The sequence below is a fragment of the Neophocaena asiaeorientalis genome, unplaced genomic scaffold (genome assembly GCF_003031525.2).
Source record: "Neophocaena asiaeorientalis asiaeorientalis breed wild unplaced genomic scaffold, Neophocaena_asiaeorientalis_V1.1 scaffold254, whole genome shotgun sequence".
Taxonomy (NCBI): domain Eukaryota; kingdom Metazoa; phylum Chordata; class Mammalia; order Artiodactyla; family Phocoenidae; genus Neophocaena; species Neophocaena asiaeorientalis.
Window position 1 is genome coordinate 3,409,636 of NW_020174705.1, and position 18,110 is coordinate 3,427,745.

Below are 18,110 nucleotides of genomic sequence, written 5' to 3' on the forward strand. Positions count from 1 at the left end.
CAACTCTGTACTTTTTCTTAATCACTTCCTCTCACTTATCTCCTGCCCCAGTTAGCTTCCTCTCCCTGGTACTTGGGATCCATCCCAGGCGGCCACAACGACAGATTCCCACAGCAGAGAAAAGCAACCACGTGCGAAAGAGATTTTAGATAAAAGTAGACAACTCGTCTCCAGCCCCTGCAGAGGTCAATTGAATACCATGTGATTAGCACACTAAACGACACCTTTGGACTACCTGGTGGGGGCCCAAAGCCCCAGTTAAACAGAGACACTTATCAGGCATGATATTCCAAGAGCTCAGAGATCACTTCCCAAGAAACCAGAGAAAAGGCCAGCCCTCTATTTGGGTAAGGTCGATTCTTCATTACACTTATTTTAAAACTCTCCCTAAAATGAGAGTGAAAAGATTAAAAAAAAAAAAGAATAGATGAAAGAGAAGCCATAAATGATAAGTCCTGAGGTTTACTGCAAAAATTAGAGGCTGCCTTTCTAGACTGTTTGAGAAAACCCCCAAAGTCCCTGGGGTGTCCTTTCTACTAGAGAAACGCAACAAAGACAGCTATTCCCTTACCTCCGGAAGGTTCCTAGGAATGCCTGCAGCGCGGACTCAGAGGAAAGAGCACCCTCGTCAACAAGCAGTGTCCTCACAGGTACCAGGCTCCAGTGGAGGATCACCTAGAAGCTGGATCCCTCTGATCTGATGAGCAAGGCCTGGGGCCACATCTGCATCCCCTTTGCTGAGTCGACAAGAGGGTCCTGTGCTTTGAAGTTGCACATTAATACTGAACTCTGCAGGAAAAACCCTGGGGGAAGAGGCTCTAACCCCTAGCAGAGCCAGCATTTGGCTCCAGGTTTGGAGGTGCTGTGAGCCCCTATGACATGTAAAATGGCATGTGTGATTTTTGGCAAAGACGCTCTGTGACTTTAAACAGATTCCGAAATGGGTTTGTGACTTCCCCATGATACGGGCACCCCAGGACTCTGTAAGGAAGAGGCTATGCAGGCACATCTTTTCAGAAAACTTACTTCATCTTCTCAGTCAGTTGCTGAAGATACTGCGGGAAAAACTATTTAGAAGGTCTAAAAAAATCAGGATGTGGTCGCAAGCAAAATTTGTCCTGCAACCTGCTTCTGTTCCGTGTAAAAATAAATAATTCTCAACCAAAGTTCACTGTAGCAAATGTGTCCATTTAAAACACACACACACATACACACACAGTAAGAGTTTTTAGTTGCAGTTTGTTCAAGGTCACGATGTAAAAGACCCGCAAAGCTTCCAATTTCAGCCACAAATGTCAGGGAAAAAGGAGCGCCCTAATCTCGGAAGTGGTAACGATCTTGTCGATGAGGAAATACCAGGCATCAAATATTGAGATTTTAGAGTATTTTAATGTCCATTTCTTCAGTGGGTGCATTTTGAAATTATTAGGATTAACAACTTAAAAAGGGTAGAGCAAAGGAAAGATGGAGAACGCAAACAATTGGTTCTCGCAGATTTAATTTTCAGATTCTAGGCATGACGTGATTTTTCGAAACAACCACCAAAAAGTGCTTACTTCGAAAGTCTAGAAATGCAAACGCGGACAGATCTTTGGAAACTACAAATCACTACAGTCCACATAATGGGGAAGCACGCGGCCCTTTGGCTCTCAATGTCAAGTGCAAATGTGCAGGTGTCTCCACAGCACAGTCAGGGTAACGGAGCCGTGAGCAGCCTCCAAGCTCTGTGAGGGTTTCATAACTGATGCTCTGCATTTGTTTGCATTGGATGCAATTATTCGTGTTTGTTTATATATATTTATACATATATAATTTGATCTGACCTGAGGCCAAGAAGAACTAGCAATTGCAACTCAAAGCAACTATTTACACACATTCAATTCTGAAGTATTGCTTCCTGCCCTAAGTTCACAGGAGGTATTGCCGCTCTGAAGAACGCCTCCACCTAATCGGAAGCGCTTGAACCCGCTGCTCAGAAGCCCGTCTGTCTTCAGCCACCGTCTGCTCAATGCCCACCGAGTCAGAGGCCTGGCGCTGCGGGTGCAGGCACTCCATGGTTCTGTGCTGAGGTATGCTTCCAAGCAGGGGCTGGGAAGGACCTGGGTCACTGGTGGCCCAAAGAGAACATCTGTACTGGCTGCTTAGGAAGGCTCGCTCGGGGTGTTTTTTTAAAGACAATTTAAACCGTCCACAAAGGCTTCCATTTGCACAATGTTGAACTGGACAGGTGGACGTCACCACTCTCTCCCTGCATCCGCAGCCTCTTGGCTTCCCAGGAATCACAGGAGGGGAAGGGAAAAAAAAAAAAAAAGTTTGATAGGGAGGAAGCGTGTGCAGAGATGAACTCTGTGGAGCATGTTTTGAGTGGAACAGCAGAGACACGGGGAACAGCAGGAAGCACCCAGGCCCCTAGCCGCCGCCAAGGCTGCAGAGCCTGGAGCCAGATGGCGGAGGGCGAGGCCCACACTCAACACACGTCTTAATACTGATGGAAGGAACCCCTGACATGCCCACAAGGCTGACAGACAAGGAGAGCATCAGGTAGTGTTTTTCAGAAAAAATAAAATCTCTGCAGGATTTTATAAGAATACATTCTTTAGAAGAGGTAATGTCACAGTCATCCTTTCTCCATTTCTCTAGCATTGGAAGACTAACAATCTGACAGTAAAACCTGAAGGCAAATCTCCCTGGACGTGGAGATCCTGGCTACAACCGTACTGCCGGGGTCCGTGCCATGCATGTCCCTGGGGAGCTGGGGGATCAGAATCAATACTTCATGATGCCGGGAAGGGCAGATTCTGTACGTATTTGGTGAGGAGTGATAACAGGACTTAATGCAGATGTGAAATCTACACAGAGATTTACCAGTGAAAAGAAAATACACAGGGCACATCGGAGAAGACCTTACACAGAGCAGGAGCCAGTCCTCAAATATCCCATGAGCTGCAGCCACCTTAAGAATGAGGTGTCATATGACTATGACAGGGCAACTCTGGCCTGAGTTCAATCCTACATAAACTTCAGACTCAGTGTGGCAAAACGTAATTACAAGCAGGATTAGCAACAAAGGGCACAGAAGCAATTTCCTTGGGTTTTCTGTACTTCCCCGGTTCCATACCTCATTTCCATCCAGACGATTCTGTCCCTACTTACAGGGTAAGAGCTCTATTTAAATAGGGCTGGGAGCCACTCACCAGGCTCAACCCCACCACAAATGGGTCCTGCACAGGCTGAGAACAGGAAAGGATGGAGAAGCTTTCTAAATGTGGAAGCCAAGCGCTGCCCGCGGCCCTGGTGCTCTGCCCAGAACTGCTTCACAGCGAGCCGGTTCTGATCCCACCCCTGTCGTGAGCAGACCCCCTGGGTGGGGGGCAGAAGCAGGGCTTTTGCTTTAAAAGTGGTGGCCGAGGGCTTCCCCGACCCAGAGTGTGCAGGCCGTGCCCAGTGGGGTCCTGCTCAGCCCCTGGCGGGGGAGGCGGCCCAGAGTAGCTGAAGCACTAACGGACACCTTCTCATCCTTCTGCTGTGCCCTCTGTGACCACACCCTGCCCCCTCAGCCTACTTCCCTTCCCCAGACAGAATGACCCGGCAACCCTCCCCAAGACACACACGTTTCCTGATAAATAAATAAATAAATAAATTCAACCCTTGGATGTTTATTTTGCGTTTCCTCTCAGTTGAGTCAGCTTCCAAGACAAGCCCCTCCGCTCCAGCTAGAAGACCCCTTGGGGCGGGGGCAGAATGAAAAAGGGCTTTTAGATACCTGAGGCCTGGGTTCATGAGCTGTGAGGCCGGTAAGCATTTGGAATCTCGGCCTGCACAAGGAAGAAGCCCTAAAGCCGCTGGGTGTGGGGGGCGGTGGGTGCAGTCACAGCCCCTGAGGGCCCGGCTGGCCTGGAAGGCGCAGGTCAGGGGACACCGGTGTCCTGGCTGATGGCCCTCTACGGTCCTCAGCCTGCACGCCCCCAGCATCACCACCCAGTGAGTTACTGGCACTTGATCTCAGATTCATGAATGCAAGTGTGTGTGCGTCTATGTGTTTACATAGAAAGGTCAGGTCACTGGAAAAACACTAGTACGTATACAGAAAAAAACCTCAAAAACATGGTATTAGCAAAAAAAAAAAAAAGTGTCTCGTGAGAAAAAGCGATAAAAATAATATTTTAACCACAGCTTCTGTTTTAACGTCCACCACCACCCAGCGCCACACCCTGGTTGCACCTTCCCTGGACTCCAGGCCGCGCCAGCCCCTGAAGGCACTTGTTCTCCACACTGCCAAATGGTCACACCAAGGGGGAAGAGGAAAAAAACGGATGAAGATGAACCCTGAATAACTGTGATCCACACAGAAGTTAGGGCTGCAATGACCACAGGACACCACGTCCGGGGACAGGTACTGTGGAACCTGGACGGACAGAGCACCGCGGGCGGCGCTGGGCCGCATCACGCCCTCTTTGAGACGTTGAGCTTGGTGAGTTCATTGGCTTCCTCCACCCCTGCTTCTTCACAGTCGCTTTTCTCTATGGCTTTGCTGAACCTACACCTTTCTTCGGCTTTGATGGGCTCCTTCCAGGGTTTCTTAGAAGACGGGTGAGTGTCCCTGGCCTGTGTGTTGTTCTCGGAGCCCAGGGACACCTGGTCCGGGTTCTGTACGGAAGGCACCAGGTTGGTGATCTCGTCCGTGGGGGAGCGTCCGATGCTGCCGTCCACCTGGACTCGGATGTCGGGGGAGATGGAGAGCTGGTGCTGCGGCACCATCCCGTTGTCCGTGCACTTGGGGTACAGGTAGGTCTTCATCTGGCCTTTGCCCTTGACGTTCACCGTCCCTCTGTAGTCGAAGTCGTAGCCCATCTTGCTCAGGACGCGGTAGCTTTCCTCGCTGACCTGGATGCGGCACTCCACCCCCGTGGTGTCCATCCTGCTGGCAATGTTGACCGTGTCTCCCCAGATGTCGTACAGCAGCTTGGTGGTGCCAATGACGCCTGCCGTCAGGGGCCCATGGTTGAAGCCCACCCTGAGCTTGAAGTTGAACCAGAGCATGTTATTGTTGAAGTCGTCCACCACGCGCATCATCTCCTTGGCGAACTCAAACAGGATCTGCAGGTGCTCCTGCGGGTGGCTGCCGTCACGGCACTGTGTGGCGTTCAGCCCCGACGCGGCCATGTATGTGGCCCCGATGGTCTTGATCTTCTCGATGCTGCTGTAGTCCGGCTTACTCAGGAGCTCGTCGAAGTCCCCGATCAGCTCGTTGAGGACCCGGTAGCACTCCTTGCCGCCCTCGTAGTTCTCCTCATAGAACTCGCTGAAGTTGACGATGCTGGCGAAGATGACTCCTCCGTTGTCGTGGTTCTTGGAGTAGGTCTGGGAGACCTTCAGCTGCTCGGCCACGTGGTAGGGGATGATGTTTCTCAGCAGCCAGTCGGCCTGGTCCCTCATGCTCTGGATCTTAGTGCGGTGCAGGTCCGCCTCCACGTCCCCGTGGTAGTGTAGGCGGTAGCTGACTTCGAATTCTCGATTCAGGAACCAGACCAACAAGAGCAGGAGGAAGAAGACAAGAATCACCTCCTGGCCGATCAGGCTGGCTGGGCTCCTGCTGTCGTGCGGCAGCGAGGCGTTGCACGGATTCCTCTCGGAGCTGGAGAGGAAAGAGAGGACAAAGGATGTGCCTTCTGAAATGCATCTTTAAGGGAAAGGTTACTGCCCAGTGCTTCCAGGTTCTGAACCAGCCCAGCTAACCAGCATCCTGCACAGAATTTTGTGCAGCTCAAACCTTCAACCACCTGCAGCTGCAGAGTGACCTGTTTCTGTTTAGAAAGATGTGGCGTGATAAAGAGTCACTCTTGTAAGATTCCTGTAATGAGTGCTTTGTACTTGCTTTGTTTTTCAGAAGTCTTTAGCTCCTTGCTTTTTAAAATCTTTTCTTTTTTCCCAACTTTTTATTTTGAAAAATCTCAACCTTACAAAAAGGTTAAGAGACTGGCAAAACAAACATTTGTATGCCCTTCTCCTGGATGCAACAATTGCCAACATTGTGCTACTCTGCTGTTTCCCTCTGTCAACACAAACTGCACATGCGCACACACACTCACACAGGCACACTTTGCTGAACAGTCTGAAAGTAAGCTGCAGACATCAGGCCACTTCAATCCTGAAGAGTTCAGTACGAATCTCCTAAGAAAAAGGACGTCTCCCTATGGAATCACACCACCACTGTCACACCCAAGAAATTTCACGTCCTCTGATACACTCTGATATAATTCCCCTGCCCCCTCCCTCCCACCCGCCCTGGGGTTAGTTCTGTTTTGCCAAGGTCATTTAAGATAACTTAACCATTTAAAAAAATAATATAAAATGTATACTTTTAAGAGTAACACACTGTAGGAAACTCAAACAGTATAAACAATGGAAAATAACTGTCTTTCCTATGAGGTAACCTTTCTGTTGCGTACTATTCTAACACACGGCTGTGCTGTAACAACCAGTCCCTTGCAGAGGGCGATCAGCTGTGTCCATCTTTGACTACTAGGAACGAGGTTACAGTGGATATTCCCGAGTGTCTTTGTGCATATGAGTGAGCCTGTCTGTGGGATAAACTCCTGGAAGTGGAACTGCTGAGTCATTGAAAATACACTTAGAATTCCGTTAGAAATTTCCAAACTGCCCTTCTAAGGGCTGAGCCCATTTCTATTCCCTCTGATGACCAAGTCTACTTGGTCTGTTCTACAGTTCCACAGTGCCGAAGGGCCACAGCTTGGGATCCCAGGACTGAAGATTAGCGCGGGCAGTCTCTTCTAAAGTTTATTCTTTAAATATAATTTTTTCACTTAAAAATACTACATACTCATCACATAAAATTTAGGGTGAAAGTAGAAAGAAAAAAGATTCACCCATCATCACACCATCCAGAGGCGATCACTGTTAATGTTTGTTGAATTTCCTTCTCATCTCTCTTTTATCTGTTTACAATGCTGTAATTGCTCTGCTCATGTAAACTGTACCCTGATGTACTCTAAAATGCACAGAGCAGGCCGCTAGATTTTACATAACGATGGTCTGGGTCACTTATATGAATATAATTATACATGGAACAGATGGACCCTGAGTTTAGAGAGTATCATGGCACAGAAAGCTCAATTCTACCATCAGAGTGTTTTTTAATGAATTTTAATGTTACCTGTACTTAGGCATATTAAAAATAATGAAACTGACCAATCTGGTCATAACGCCTTCCATGAAACACAGTCACAAAAGCCTGGCTTTGGAGTAACGATGCCTGGACTGTGACCGGGCTGGCCCCCCACAGAACTCTGAGAGCCTTGGGCAGGTCACACCATCTTTCAGGTCTCAGTTTCCTCACGAGTAAACTGAAGATGGGCTGGAGTATTGCTAAGTCTCTACCGGCCTAAGGGTCTGTGCAGAAAGGGCCTGAGGCTATGTCTGTAGAAACCAGCAGGGTGCCCTAGGCTGGCATTGGGGAGCTTGGATTTGGGGAGGGTTCCCACCAGTCCTTGATGAGAGGGGCTCACCGTGCCTGGACTGTTTGTACAAACAACATGGTTTCTGCACCTGCCCTCCTTCCGAAAATCTGGAATTTTGGTACATGCCAGGCAGAGGGTGCCTATGTAACCAGCCACCAAGAAAAACCCTGGAGTCTCTGATGGGCTTCCCAGGAGGGTGTTTCACACGTGCTGTCACAGCTCATCGCTGGAAGAATTAAGTGCATCTCATACGACTCCACTGGGAGAGGACTCTTGAACGCTGGCGCCTGGTTTCCTCTGGACTCCGTCTCATGCACTTTTGTTCTCTGCTGATTTTGCTCTGTGTCCTATTTGCTGTAATAAACCACAGCCACGGGTACAACCATGTGCTGAGTCCTGAGTCCTCCAAGTGAATGATCAGACCTGAGGGTGGTCTTGGGGACCCTGACAGAGGTTCTATGACTTAATGCCTAAGAACCAGGAACCCAAAACAGCCTCTATGGCAAGATGCACCACACTTCACTCATTTATTTTGCCAACTGTCATTTAAACAAATGGCAGTACTTACTATGAATCTAAAGTACTAAACAAAATAACTATTTTAGATACTAAAACAGATCTATGTCCAGCCCCTCAAGCCCTCTTGTTGGCTCAGAGTAGGGAGAGAATCTGGAGGGAGTGAGTCTTCTCTACATGAGCCCATTTCCTTGGCTTAGGAGTTGACCTTTCCTCCAGTTTCTCCAAAGTGGTAACACTGAGGAACAGCCTCTTTATTAGGAGACGTCACCAAGGCTTAAGGTCATCCTAGAACCAGGCATTGTAGAACCCGGTGGTAGAACTGGGTGGCGTGTCTCGGTTTCCTCAATTGTGCTGTAGCTAAAGCCGGCAGTGTGGCCTGAGCCTGGGATGGGCACAGGCCAGTGCCCTCTGGGTGGAGCAGAAGAATACGAAACGTGGGCAGGCGTGACAGGGAAAGGGAAACAACTGCACTGCTTGCTTTTACCTTTGCTTAAAAGGAAGGGTCCTAATGCACAGGCTGACATGTTGTGCCCAAGGGGCTGCCTTGCAACAGAAGATCTGTAACCAGCGGGTGAGAGAATTATTTCCACTCTACAACCTGTACTTCTTATCCTACTGCAGAAGGAACAAGGAAGGCAATGGTTCTACTCCTAAATTCAAATAGTAAAGGGCAGTCCTAAAAGGAGGAATTTTGTGACTAAATGCAAGAGGTAACTTAATAGATGGACAAATGGAAGTCAGAATAAAATACAGTATAGTTCATTATCACGGAAAAGAGGGATTACAAAATAGAGAAAAACGGAAAACAAAGACCACTCGTTCTAGCCAGCTCAACATGGGATGCATTAAAATTTTGGTATATTTCCATGCCATTTAAAATCTACGCCTAGGATGGGGACGGGACGCACCAAGAGGAGGCATAAGGGGGGCTTCTGGGTAATGTTCTATTTCTTGGTCTGGGTGGCAGTTAAACGGGTGTGTTCACTAGTGAAAATTCACTGAGCTGTCCTCATGATCTGGAGGCTTTTCTGTGTATGTGTTATACGTCAAAAGAAAGTTAACTTAAAAAAAGATATTAGGTGTTTTGCTACTAAATTTTATAATTGTCAATCATACACAGAAACATCTGTATCCTGTTTTTGTTCCATTGTCACTTTAATTCTCCTTCCCAACATCTAAATGTCCACAGGTATTTAATTTTTTAATTGTAGAAACAGAAAAAATCATCACTCATCATTAGATCATAAGTATTACATATCTTACTTTTTTTATAATACAATGAAATACCTAGCTGTAGCTATAAGACCTATGTAATTTCACATAATAAGTGAAAACCATAAATGCTTTCCACATTGCTGCATTTTAACAGTTGTAATATTTGGGTATATGTATCATCATTTAATTAATTTCTTTTTTACTGACATCTGAAGTTGCTGATGAACTTTCAATATTATCAATCAGATGTTCAATATTTTGGGGCATGCAGCCTTTACCAAATGCTGAATTATTTCCTCAGCAGATAAGCAAAAACAGAATTATTAGTTTAAAGGTGATGGACATTTTTATGACTATGTTTTATAGATTGCCAAATTACTTTCCAAAACTATTGTACCATTCTGAAAAGTAATAAGGCATGGCAGAAAAAGCATGGCCTGGTAGTGAGGGAGGCCAGGGTCTGAACACTGCCAGTGTCCATAGGCAGGTTCCTTCTCTGAGCTTCAGCTTTCTTATCTGGAAAATGGGGACAAAGTTACCTAATATATCAGGTTACTGTGTAGATTAAACAAACCTATATTAAACACCATCAATTCATATATGTGCCACACCCTGGCCTACACTGGGTATTCACATGGTAACATTTTGAAGGTATGATTTGAAGATTAGAAGGAATTCTGTAGTTATTTAATAGTGCAATGACTTGTGTAGTAGCCTATTTATCTTCTACGACATTTCCTCTTTTGTGATTTTTTTGGTCTTTTATCTACACAGGTCTTAATCAGCTCTTTACATAACAGTCTCACAAATATTTTTTTCAGTCTGCTTTTATCGTCCCCTCGGTCAGTCTTATTTTTTTGTGCGTGTGGTTCTATTTATTATTTGTAAGATTGGAAAGTTATCTCTGTCTTAGAAGCTTGAGAACTGCTTAATTTTACTTTTTCTAGATGTTTATATAGTTTTATATAATTTAAAATTTTTTGACTTCAATTTATTTAGAATTAATTTTGATGTTTATAGTAAAGCAAGGGCCCAACATTTATTTGTTTCAAATTTCCAGTCGGTTATTTCAAAATATTTTAGGGAATAAATTTTCTTTGATTTGTGAGATCTCCTTTGTAACATTCTAATGTCTTATATAAAATTAAACCAAATCTAACACAGGAAACCCTTGCTTTTTGAAAGTTCGCTTTTCACCGCTTTGCTTTGATGAAAGACCTACATTAGTACCTGTTTTTGCTAATGAAAGAAATCTGAAGGGGATTTTTGCCTTTAGAAAAAAAGGCAAAAAGCAAAACTAATGTTCAGCATTTGTTTCGCAGTGAGTGTTACAGAGGCAGCGCCATCCTGAGAGGCAGGAGTGGCCCCACCAAGCTCCTTCCCTGGAACCACACTGAGCATCGCAGCATCAGCCACCACAGCTCTGAACTGTGTCTGTGAGCATCTGTGCTTTACCTCAACTTACTCTGTGCCTCCGTTAGCAAACTGTGTCCTAACGGAACTGCTTCTTCACTTTTTGGCTTAGGAAAGTTTTCACAGGAACGCTCTACTTTCAGAGAGTGGGAGAAACCAGCCTATGTCTTTTTTAAAAAAATTAATTAATTAGGCTGCGCGGAGTATTAGTTGCAGTACTCAGGATCTTTGTTGCCATGTACAGGATCTTCAGTTGCGGGATCTGACCAGGGATTGAACCTGGGCCCCCTGCATTGGAAGCATGGAGTCTTAACCGCTGGACCACCAGGGAAGTCCCCTGCCTATGTCTTAACAATTATTCATTTTCCCAAAGATATTATAAGTATGAACTGATATTTTAACAAATAGATATCTTCCACGTACTCTTGTAAGAATGCATATGTTGTTTTTTTTTAATTCAAGATACAACTGTTTTTCAGGAAACTTAGAAATAACCAGCAGTAATAATACAGTTACACCCATTTATTCAGATATAGGCACAATGTTAAAAGCTTACCTGAAATTCTGTACTGCATCCAGGTGTGAAATTATTATGGAACTGAAATTAAAATGCAGAAAACTATTATTATAAAAAGCAAAGAGGGCATTATACAAAGCAATCTGAGAAGAGTTTAAATAAAAACAACTTTCCTATTTTTAAGGTGGAGATCAAGGTAGAAAGTTAAGGATAGTAAATTTCAATTATAATTTGATGCTGTGTGTTAATGAAGAATAACAAAATGGTAAAGACAACAATGTAAAAGCCTTTGTATCAGCTGTGGAAAGTAGGCACAACCACTAAAAAGCGAAATCAAGGAAGAGTCTCTAAGGACTTCAGTTTGCTGTTAAGGACTTATCTATGGTGTCGTGTCCTACAGGCTAGAAACTTCAGTCATGTTCAAACAGCAAAGTCTACTGACAAAGGATCAATTTGAAAAGGCCCCGCTGGAGGCGTTGGCAGATTACTTACTGGAGAAGCCGGACTTTGCTATTGGTGATGCCCAAAGCAATCAAACCCCAACTTTAAGGCATCAAAACCACACCTAACTAAAGACCTCTCTCTTGGTGCTTGGGAAGGTACCCAAGACACCCAGCCCCATTCTCTCCACATACTGCACAGCTTCCTCTGGGGTCATGTTACCCAGCGTCCACTCAGGCCCACAAATCACCCAAACCTCTCCACCCGGGGCAAGTGCCCTGATGCTTCGTCCTTCAGGTCCCCCAGCCTTGCTCCCTGCAAAGGGGACGTTGCAGAGCACCTGTGAGCAGCTCTCCTGGGCAACAAAGGCCAGTGAGGGCTCAGAGTGGCTTTTTTGATTACAGGAGGTATTAAATGACTTCACAGAAAAGGAAAGAAAAGCAAGAGCTACACACAAACTGTCCTCTTCTTACCCTGTCCAGACGTGACTGTGACACTGCTGTAACCCACGTGTCTGTGTCTCCCCAAAGCTGGAAGAGTCCCCCCCGCCAGCTTCACAGGAGTTGAGTTTATGTTTTGTCCTCCCCACATGTTCCCTACGCTGGGTTCGGCTCAGCAGTGACAGGGTGGACAGGCTGAAAAGATTCTGCGTGAATGCGGGTGTACTGGGTCCAGCAGAGATTCAACCGCCAGCCCTACCTCAAGACCTGCTATTTGATTTCTAGGTGAAAAGGCGATGGATGGGTTCCCTATCGCTACGGCTCTCTAGATCCAAGTGGAAAAGGCCCGCACCAGTGACTAAATGACACTGTGAATGGCTGATGGGGTATTTGTGTTGGATCTAAAAGGTTGAAAGTCAGACTGTTGAATTTCATGCTCTTGGGAAAGAGCTTTATAATGACTATAATTCCAAAAGGCCGCACCTTCAGAAAGGAAAAATGACACTTTGTTTTGCTTAAAGTAATTTAACTATTCATTAAAGTTTCCTTTCAAATGCTGAATGACATTTCTATTTCCTTTTTGATCTTAATTTGCAGAGAACTTGAATATCTTTCATGTGGTTATTATTTCATGAAGTAAACTGAGGAAGGACACTCACCCTGCCCATTACTGACCACTGCTTTGGTAATACCCAAAAGGCACTATGGTAATTTCATCTGATATTGAGACAACTTGGACCACTTTCTACTTCTGAGTTTACTAAAGCAATGGTTCTTGGCAACAGTAATACCATTCCTAGGGGGCATTTTGGAAACACTGGGGGCCCCTCTGATTGTTTGGGGAGCCAGGAATGTTAGATGCCCTGCAAAGCACAATAGAGAAATGTCCCATGTAACTTTGAAATATCCTGCTAACCTAAACCCACTGTAATTTTAAATAAATGATTCTTTAACATGTGCTAACATAAAACATAAGCAGTTACACAAAAAGTCCAACATTTAGGAGAAGTCTGTTACAGAAACAGAAGCTTAATGGTTTGAGACATTCCCCTGAAATTTCTGAATAAATTACTCACCGTGTGCACTCTGCTATCCAAGGTATCATCGTATTTCCAACTACATATTTAGTTGAAAAGGTTAAAAGCCACAAAACCAGTTGCAAATGTGCAACAGGTAATTTCAGACTCATTTTAACAGCTAAGAACCAAATGTGATTTAATTCGTAGAACACATGAAAGGTAGGGGTCTTACTGGATTTCATTAACAAAGGATGTTTTAAATATAGCACCTATCACTGCCATCCTCTATATTTTAATTTTTAAATTCTTTGTAGCACAGCAGTAAGAACACATCCTGCCCCCAGGGGTCTTCACAAAGCTCCTGTTTCTCTTCCCCACACCATCTGTGAGAGGACTTTTTTTTTTTTAAAGATTTTGTTGTTGTTGTTGTTGTGGACCATTTTTAAAGTCTTTATTGAATTTGTTACAATACTGCTTCTGTTTTATGTTGGTTTTTTTGGCTGCGAGGCCTGTGGGATCTTAGCTCCCTGACCGGGGATTGAACCCGCACCCGCTGCATTGGAAGGCGAAGTCTTTACCACTTGACCGCCAGGGAACTCCCCGTGAGAGGGCTTTGAAGGCCATCTGAGTACCAGGGATGGAATCCACTCTTCAATATGTGGAAGGATTTCAAGATAAATGATATATTTCCAGTGATTCATCATTGCCCTAACGTTTCCTGTTACGACACGGAGAACTGTTATGACATGATATTTATGAATAAGGCCAGGTCACTCGCAAGACCATCATACTTCTTCATTTCCTCCACTTCAACAATCTGTAACCTGTCTCGGCACACTGGCCCTACTACAAAAGGTTAGGACCAGCTTCCTCTTTTCATTTTTGTGTCACCTATACCTCTATTACTTCATTTTCTTGATAGTCTTGTATGAAACGGCTTCTGGTCCTACTTTCTTAAATTCAAACTTCTTCATCATAAGTACAGTCGACCCTCTGTGTCCAAAGGTTGTGCATCTGCGGATTCAACCAACCTCAGACTGAAAATATCAGGGAAAAACAAAATCCCAGAAAGTTCAAAAAAAGCAAAACTTAAACTTGCCACATGCTGACAACTATTTACATAGCACTTACATTGTATTAGGTATTATAAGTAATCCTGAGATGATTTAAAGTATACAGGAGGGCATGAGTAGATTATATGAAAATATTCATATTATGCCATTTATAGAAGGAACTTGAGCATTCTTGAATTTTGGTACCCAAGGGGTGGTCTGGGAACCAATCCCCTGCAGATACCAAGGGACAACTGTGAGCTCAAGCGTGTGACTACTGCATGATGTCTGCTGGGGATGGTCACCCCAGGATGTCTGCAGGCAAATATTCAATACATATAATGTTATTAAAGTTATTTTCTTTTTCTTTCGTTTGTATATTACTCTTTGGGCATTTCATCAAGTTGTTGACTTTATGTGTGCTGAAAGCTATTTCATGTTGTGACAGGAAATGTCTGTTCGGGTGGAGTGCATTAGTCCTGACGAGAAAGTGCAAGTGACAGACACAACTCAACAGCAAAATCCAACAATCTGGTTAAAAAATGGACAGAGGATCTAAACAGATATTTTTCCAAAGTAGACAGAGATAGCCAATGGGTACATGAAAAGCTGCTCAACATCCCGAATCATCAGGGAAATGCAAACCAAAACCACAGTAAAACATCACCTCACACCCGTTAGAACAGGTATTATTTAAAAAGACAAGAAATAGCAAGCGTTGTTGAAGATGTGAAGAGAAGCCTCGTGCACTATTGGTGGGAATGTAAATTGGTACAGCCACTATGGAAAACAGTATGTAGGCTCCCCCCAGATTAAAAACAGAACTATCATATGACCTAGCAGTTCCACTATTAGGAATATATCTGAAGGAAACAAAAACAGTAACTTGAAAAGACATCTGCACCCCCATGCTCATTACAGTACTATTTACAATAGTCAAGAGGGGAAGCAACCTAAGTGTCCATCAATGGATGAATGGATAAAGAAGATGTGGTATATATATATAATGCAGTATTACTCAGCCATAAAAAAGAAGGAAAATCCTGCCATTTGTGACAACACAGACAGACCTTAAAAGCATTATGTTAAGTGAAATAAGTCAGACAGAGAAAGACAAATACCGTATGATCTCAGTTATATGTAGAATCTTAAGACAAACAAAAACCCCCATGAACTCATAGATACAGAGAACAGACTGGTGGTTGCCAGAGGCAGGGGTGGGAGGTGAGTGAAATGGGTGAAGGTGGTCAAAAGGTACAAATTTCCAGTTATAAAATAAATAAGTCCTGGGGAAGTAATGCACAGCATGGGGACCACAGTTAATGATACTGTACTGTATATTTGAAAGTTGCTGAGAAAGTAACATGTTTTGTTTTGTTTTTTGGCCATGCAGCACGGCTTGTGGGATCTTAGTTCCCTGACCAGAGATCGAACCCGCACCTTCGGCAGTGAAAGCTCAGAGTCCTAACCACTGGACCGGCAGGGAATTCCCCCAAGAGTAACTCTTAAAAGTTCTCATCACGAGAAAAAAATATTTGTGTGGTGATAGATGTTAACTAGACTTACTGTGGTGACTATTTCACAATATACACAAATATTAAATCATTACATAGTGCACCTGAAACGAATACGTTCTATGTCAATTATATTTCAATTAAAACAAAAAGAAAAAGTGAGAAGGAGAAGAAGAAAGGTGGTCCTTCTGTGGAGGGCACAGTGCACGTACCTGTCTGGGCAGAGGGAGACGTAGAGCAGCAGCAGGGGCCCGGCCCCGACGACTGTGGCCAAGGAGGACCTCATCCAGGAGCTGAGCTGGCAGAAGTTACAGTAGTGCACCACGGTGATCAGGACAGCCGAGCCCGTGAACACGGTGGACTGCAATGAGGGGCAGGCTCGGTGAGGACCCCAGGCCCCCTCCTTGCCACACGGACTCACCTGCCTTCCCTCCACCTGGGCACCCCGAGAGCAAACGACACGCTCACTTACCTGTCCTTCTGTTTAACAAAATATCTGGTGGTTTCAGGGACAGATCATAAATCATTAGATTAATTACCAGAGCTTTCGGTTACAAGTCTCACTGGCACTAAAATTCCTCTCCTGATGTGTGCAAATTGCACACGTCACATTGGATGAGAGGAAAGGTAGACTGCCCTGGTTGAGAACTTCCACCGTGTAACCAGTTACCTCCCAAAGCCTGTCCTCCAGGCACCCTGCTGTGTGTCAGTGGAAATGTGATTTGGTTTTAAGTATCAAATGCAGCCAGTCCACCCAGTACTTCATGCTATACTCGCTGGCACCAAAAATATAATCTTCCACAGCAGGATGAATTCACTCTTTATGGGGTTTAACTTGGATGCTCCTTCCCTGGTCAACAGCAGCTGATCCAGGTGCCAGTCAATTGTTTGTGCCAGTTCTGCAGACTAACATTATCTTTTTTTTTTTAAACGTTTAAAAAAATATATAAAGTATAGTTGATGTATAATAGAATATTACCTTGTATCATCTGGAAACATAGGTCAGATGCTTCTTTGTAAAACGTGTAAGAAAATAACTGATTTGGGGGACTTCCCTGGTGGCGCAGTGGTTAAGAATCCGCCTGCCAGTGCAGGGGACATGGGTTCGAGCACTGGTACAGGAAGATCCCACATGCTGCAGAGCAACAAAGCCCATGTGCCACAACTACTGAGCCTGTGCTCTACAGCCCGCAAGCCACAATACAGAGCACGTGTGCCACAACTACTGAAGCCTGAGTGCTTAGAGCCCATGCTCAACAAGAGAACAAGAGAAGCCACTGAGCAGAAACAAGAAGAACTACAGTCCCGCAGCCTGTTGAACAATAACCACATTCACAGAAAGACAGACAAAATGAAAAGGCAGAGGACTATGTACCAGAAGGAACAAGATAAAACCTCAGAAAAACAATTAAACGAAGTGGAGATAGGCAACCTTCCAGGAAAAAGAATTCAGAATAATGATAGTGAGGATGATCCAGGACCTCAGAAAAGGAATGGAGGCAAAGATCGAGAAGATGCAAGAAATGTTTAACAAAGACCTAGAAGAATTAAAGAACAAACAAACAGATGAACAATACAATAACTGAAATGAAAAAATACACTAGAAGGAGTCAATAGCAGAATAACTGAGGCAGAAGAACGGATAAGTGACCTGGAAGACAGAATGGCGGAATTCACTGCTGCGGAACAGAATAAAGAAAAAAGGATGAAAAGAAATGAAGACAGCCTAAGAGATCTCTGGGACAACATTAAACACACCAACATTCGCATTATAGGGGTCCCAGAAGGAGAAGAGAGAGAGAAAGGACCCGAGAAAATATTTGAAGAGATTATAGTCGAAAACTTCCCTAACATGGGAAAGGAAATAGCCAACCAAGTCTAGGAAGCGCAGAATCCCAGGCAGGAAAAACTCAAGGAGAAACACACCGAGACACATAGTAAGCAAATTGACAAAAATTAAAGACAAAGAAAAATTATTAAAATCAACAAGGGAAAAATGACAAATAACATACAAGGGAACTCCATTAGGTTAACAGCTGATTTCTCAGCAGAAACTCTACAAGCCAGAAGGGAGTAACACTCCCAAACTCATTCTATGAGACCACCATCACCCGGATACCAAAACCAGACAAAGATACTACAATAAAAGAAAATCATAGACCATTATCACTGATGAATATAGATTCAAAAATCCTTAACAAAATACTAGCAAACAGAATCCAACAATATATTAAAAGGATCATACACCATGATCAAATGGGATTTACCCCAGGAATACAAGGATTCTTCAATATATGCATATCAATCAACGTGATACACCATATTAACAAACTGAGGAAGAAAAACTATGTGGTCACCTCAGCAGATGCAGAAAAAGCTTTTGACAAAATTCAACACCGATCATGATAAAAACTCTCCAGAAGGTGGGCACAGAGGGAACCTACCTCAACATAATAAAGGCCATATACGACAAACCCACAGCAAACATCATTCTCAATGGTG

At 44.3% G+C, this 18,110-nt stretch overlaps 1 protein-coding gene across 2 annotated transcripts in view; it reads right to left on the reverse strand.

Moving 5' to 3' along the window:
- Positions 1-1,369: 1,369 nt before the first annotated feature.
- ADCY9 (adenylate cyclase 9) overlaps positions 1,370-18,110 on the reverse strand; it is a 124,702-nt gene continuing 107,961 nt past the window's right edge. For both annotated transcript variants that reach the window (XM_024759606.1, XM_024759607.1), the window contains exons 9-11: positions 15,821-15,969; positions 11,182-11,223; positions 1,370-5,635 (exon numbers count right to left, since the gene is read on the reverse strand). In XM_024759606.1, coding sequence (XP_024615374.1) covers positions 4,444-5,635; positions 11,182-11,223; positions 15,821-15,969 — 1,383 coding nt within the window. In that variant the 3' untranslated portion in view covers positions 1,370-4,443. The remainder of the gene's footprint in view (positions 5,636-11,181; positions 11,224-15,820; positions 15,970-18,110) is intronic.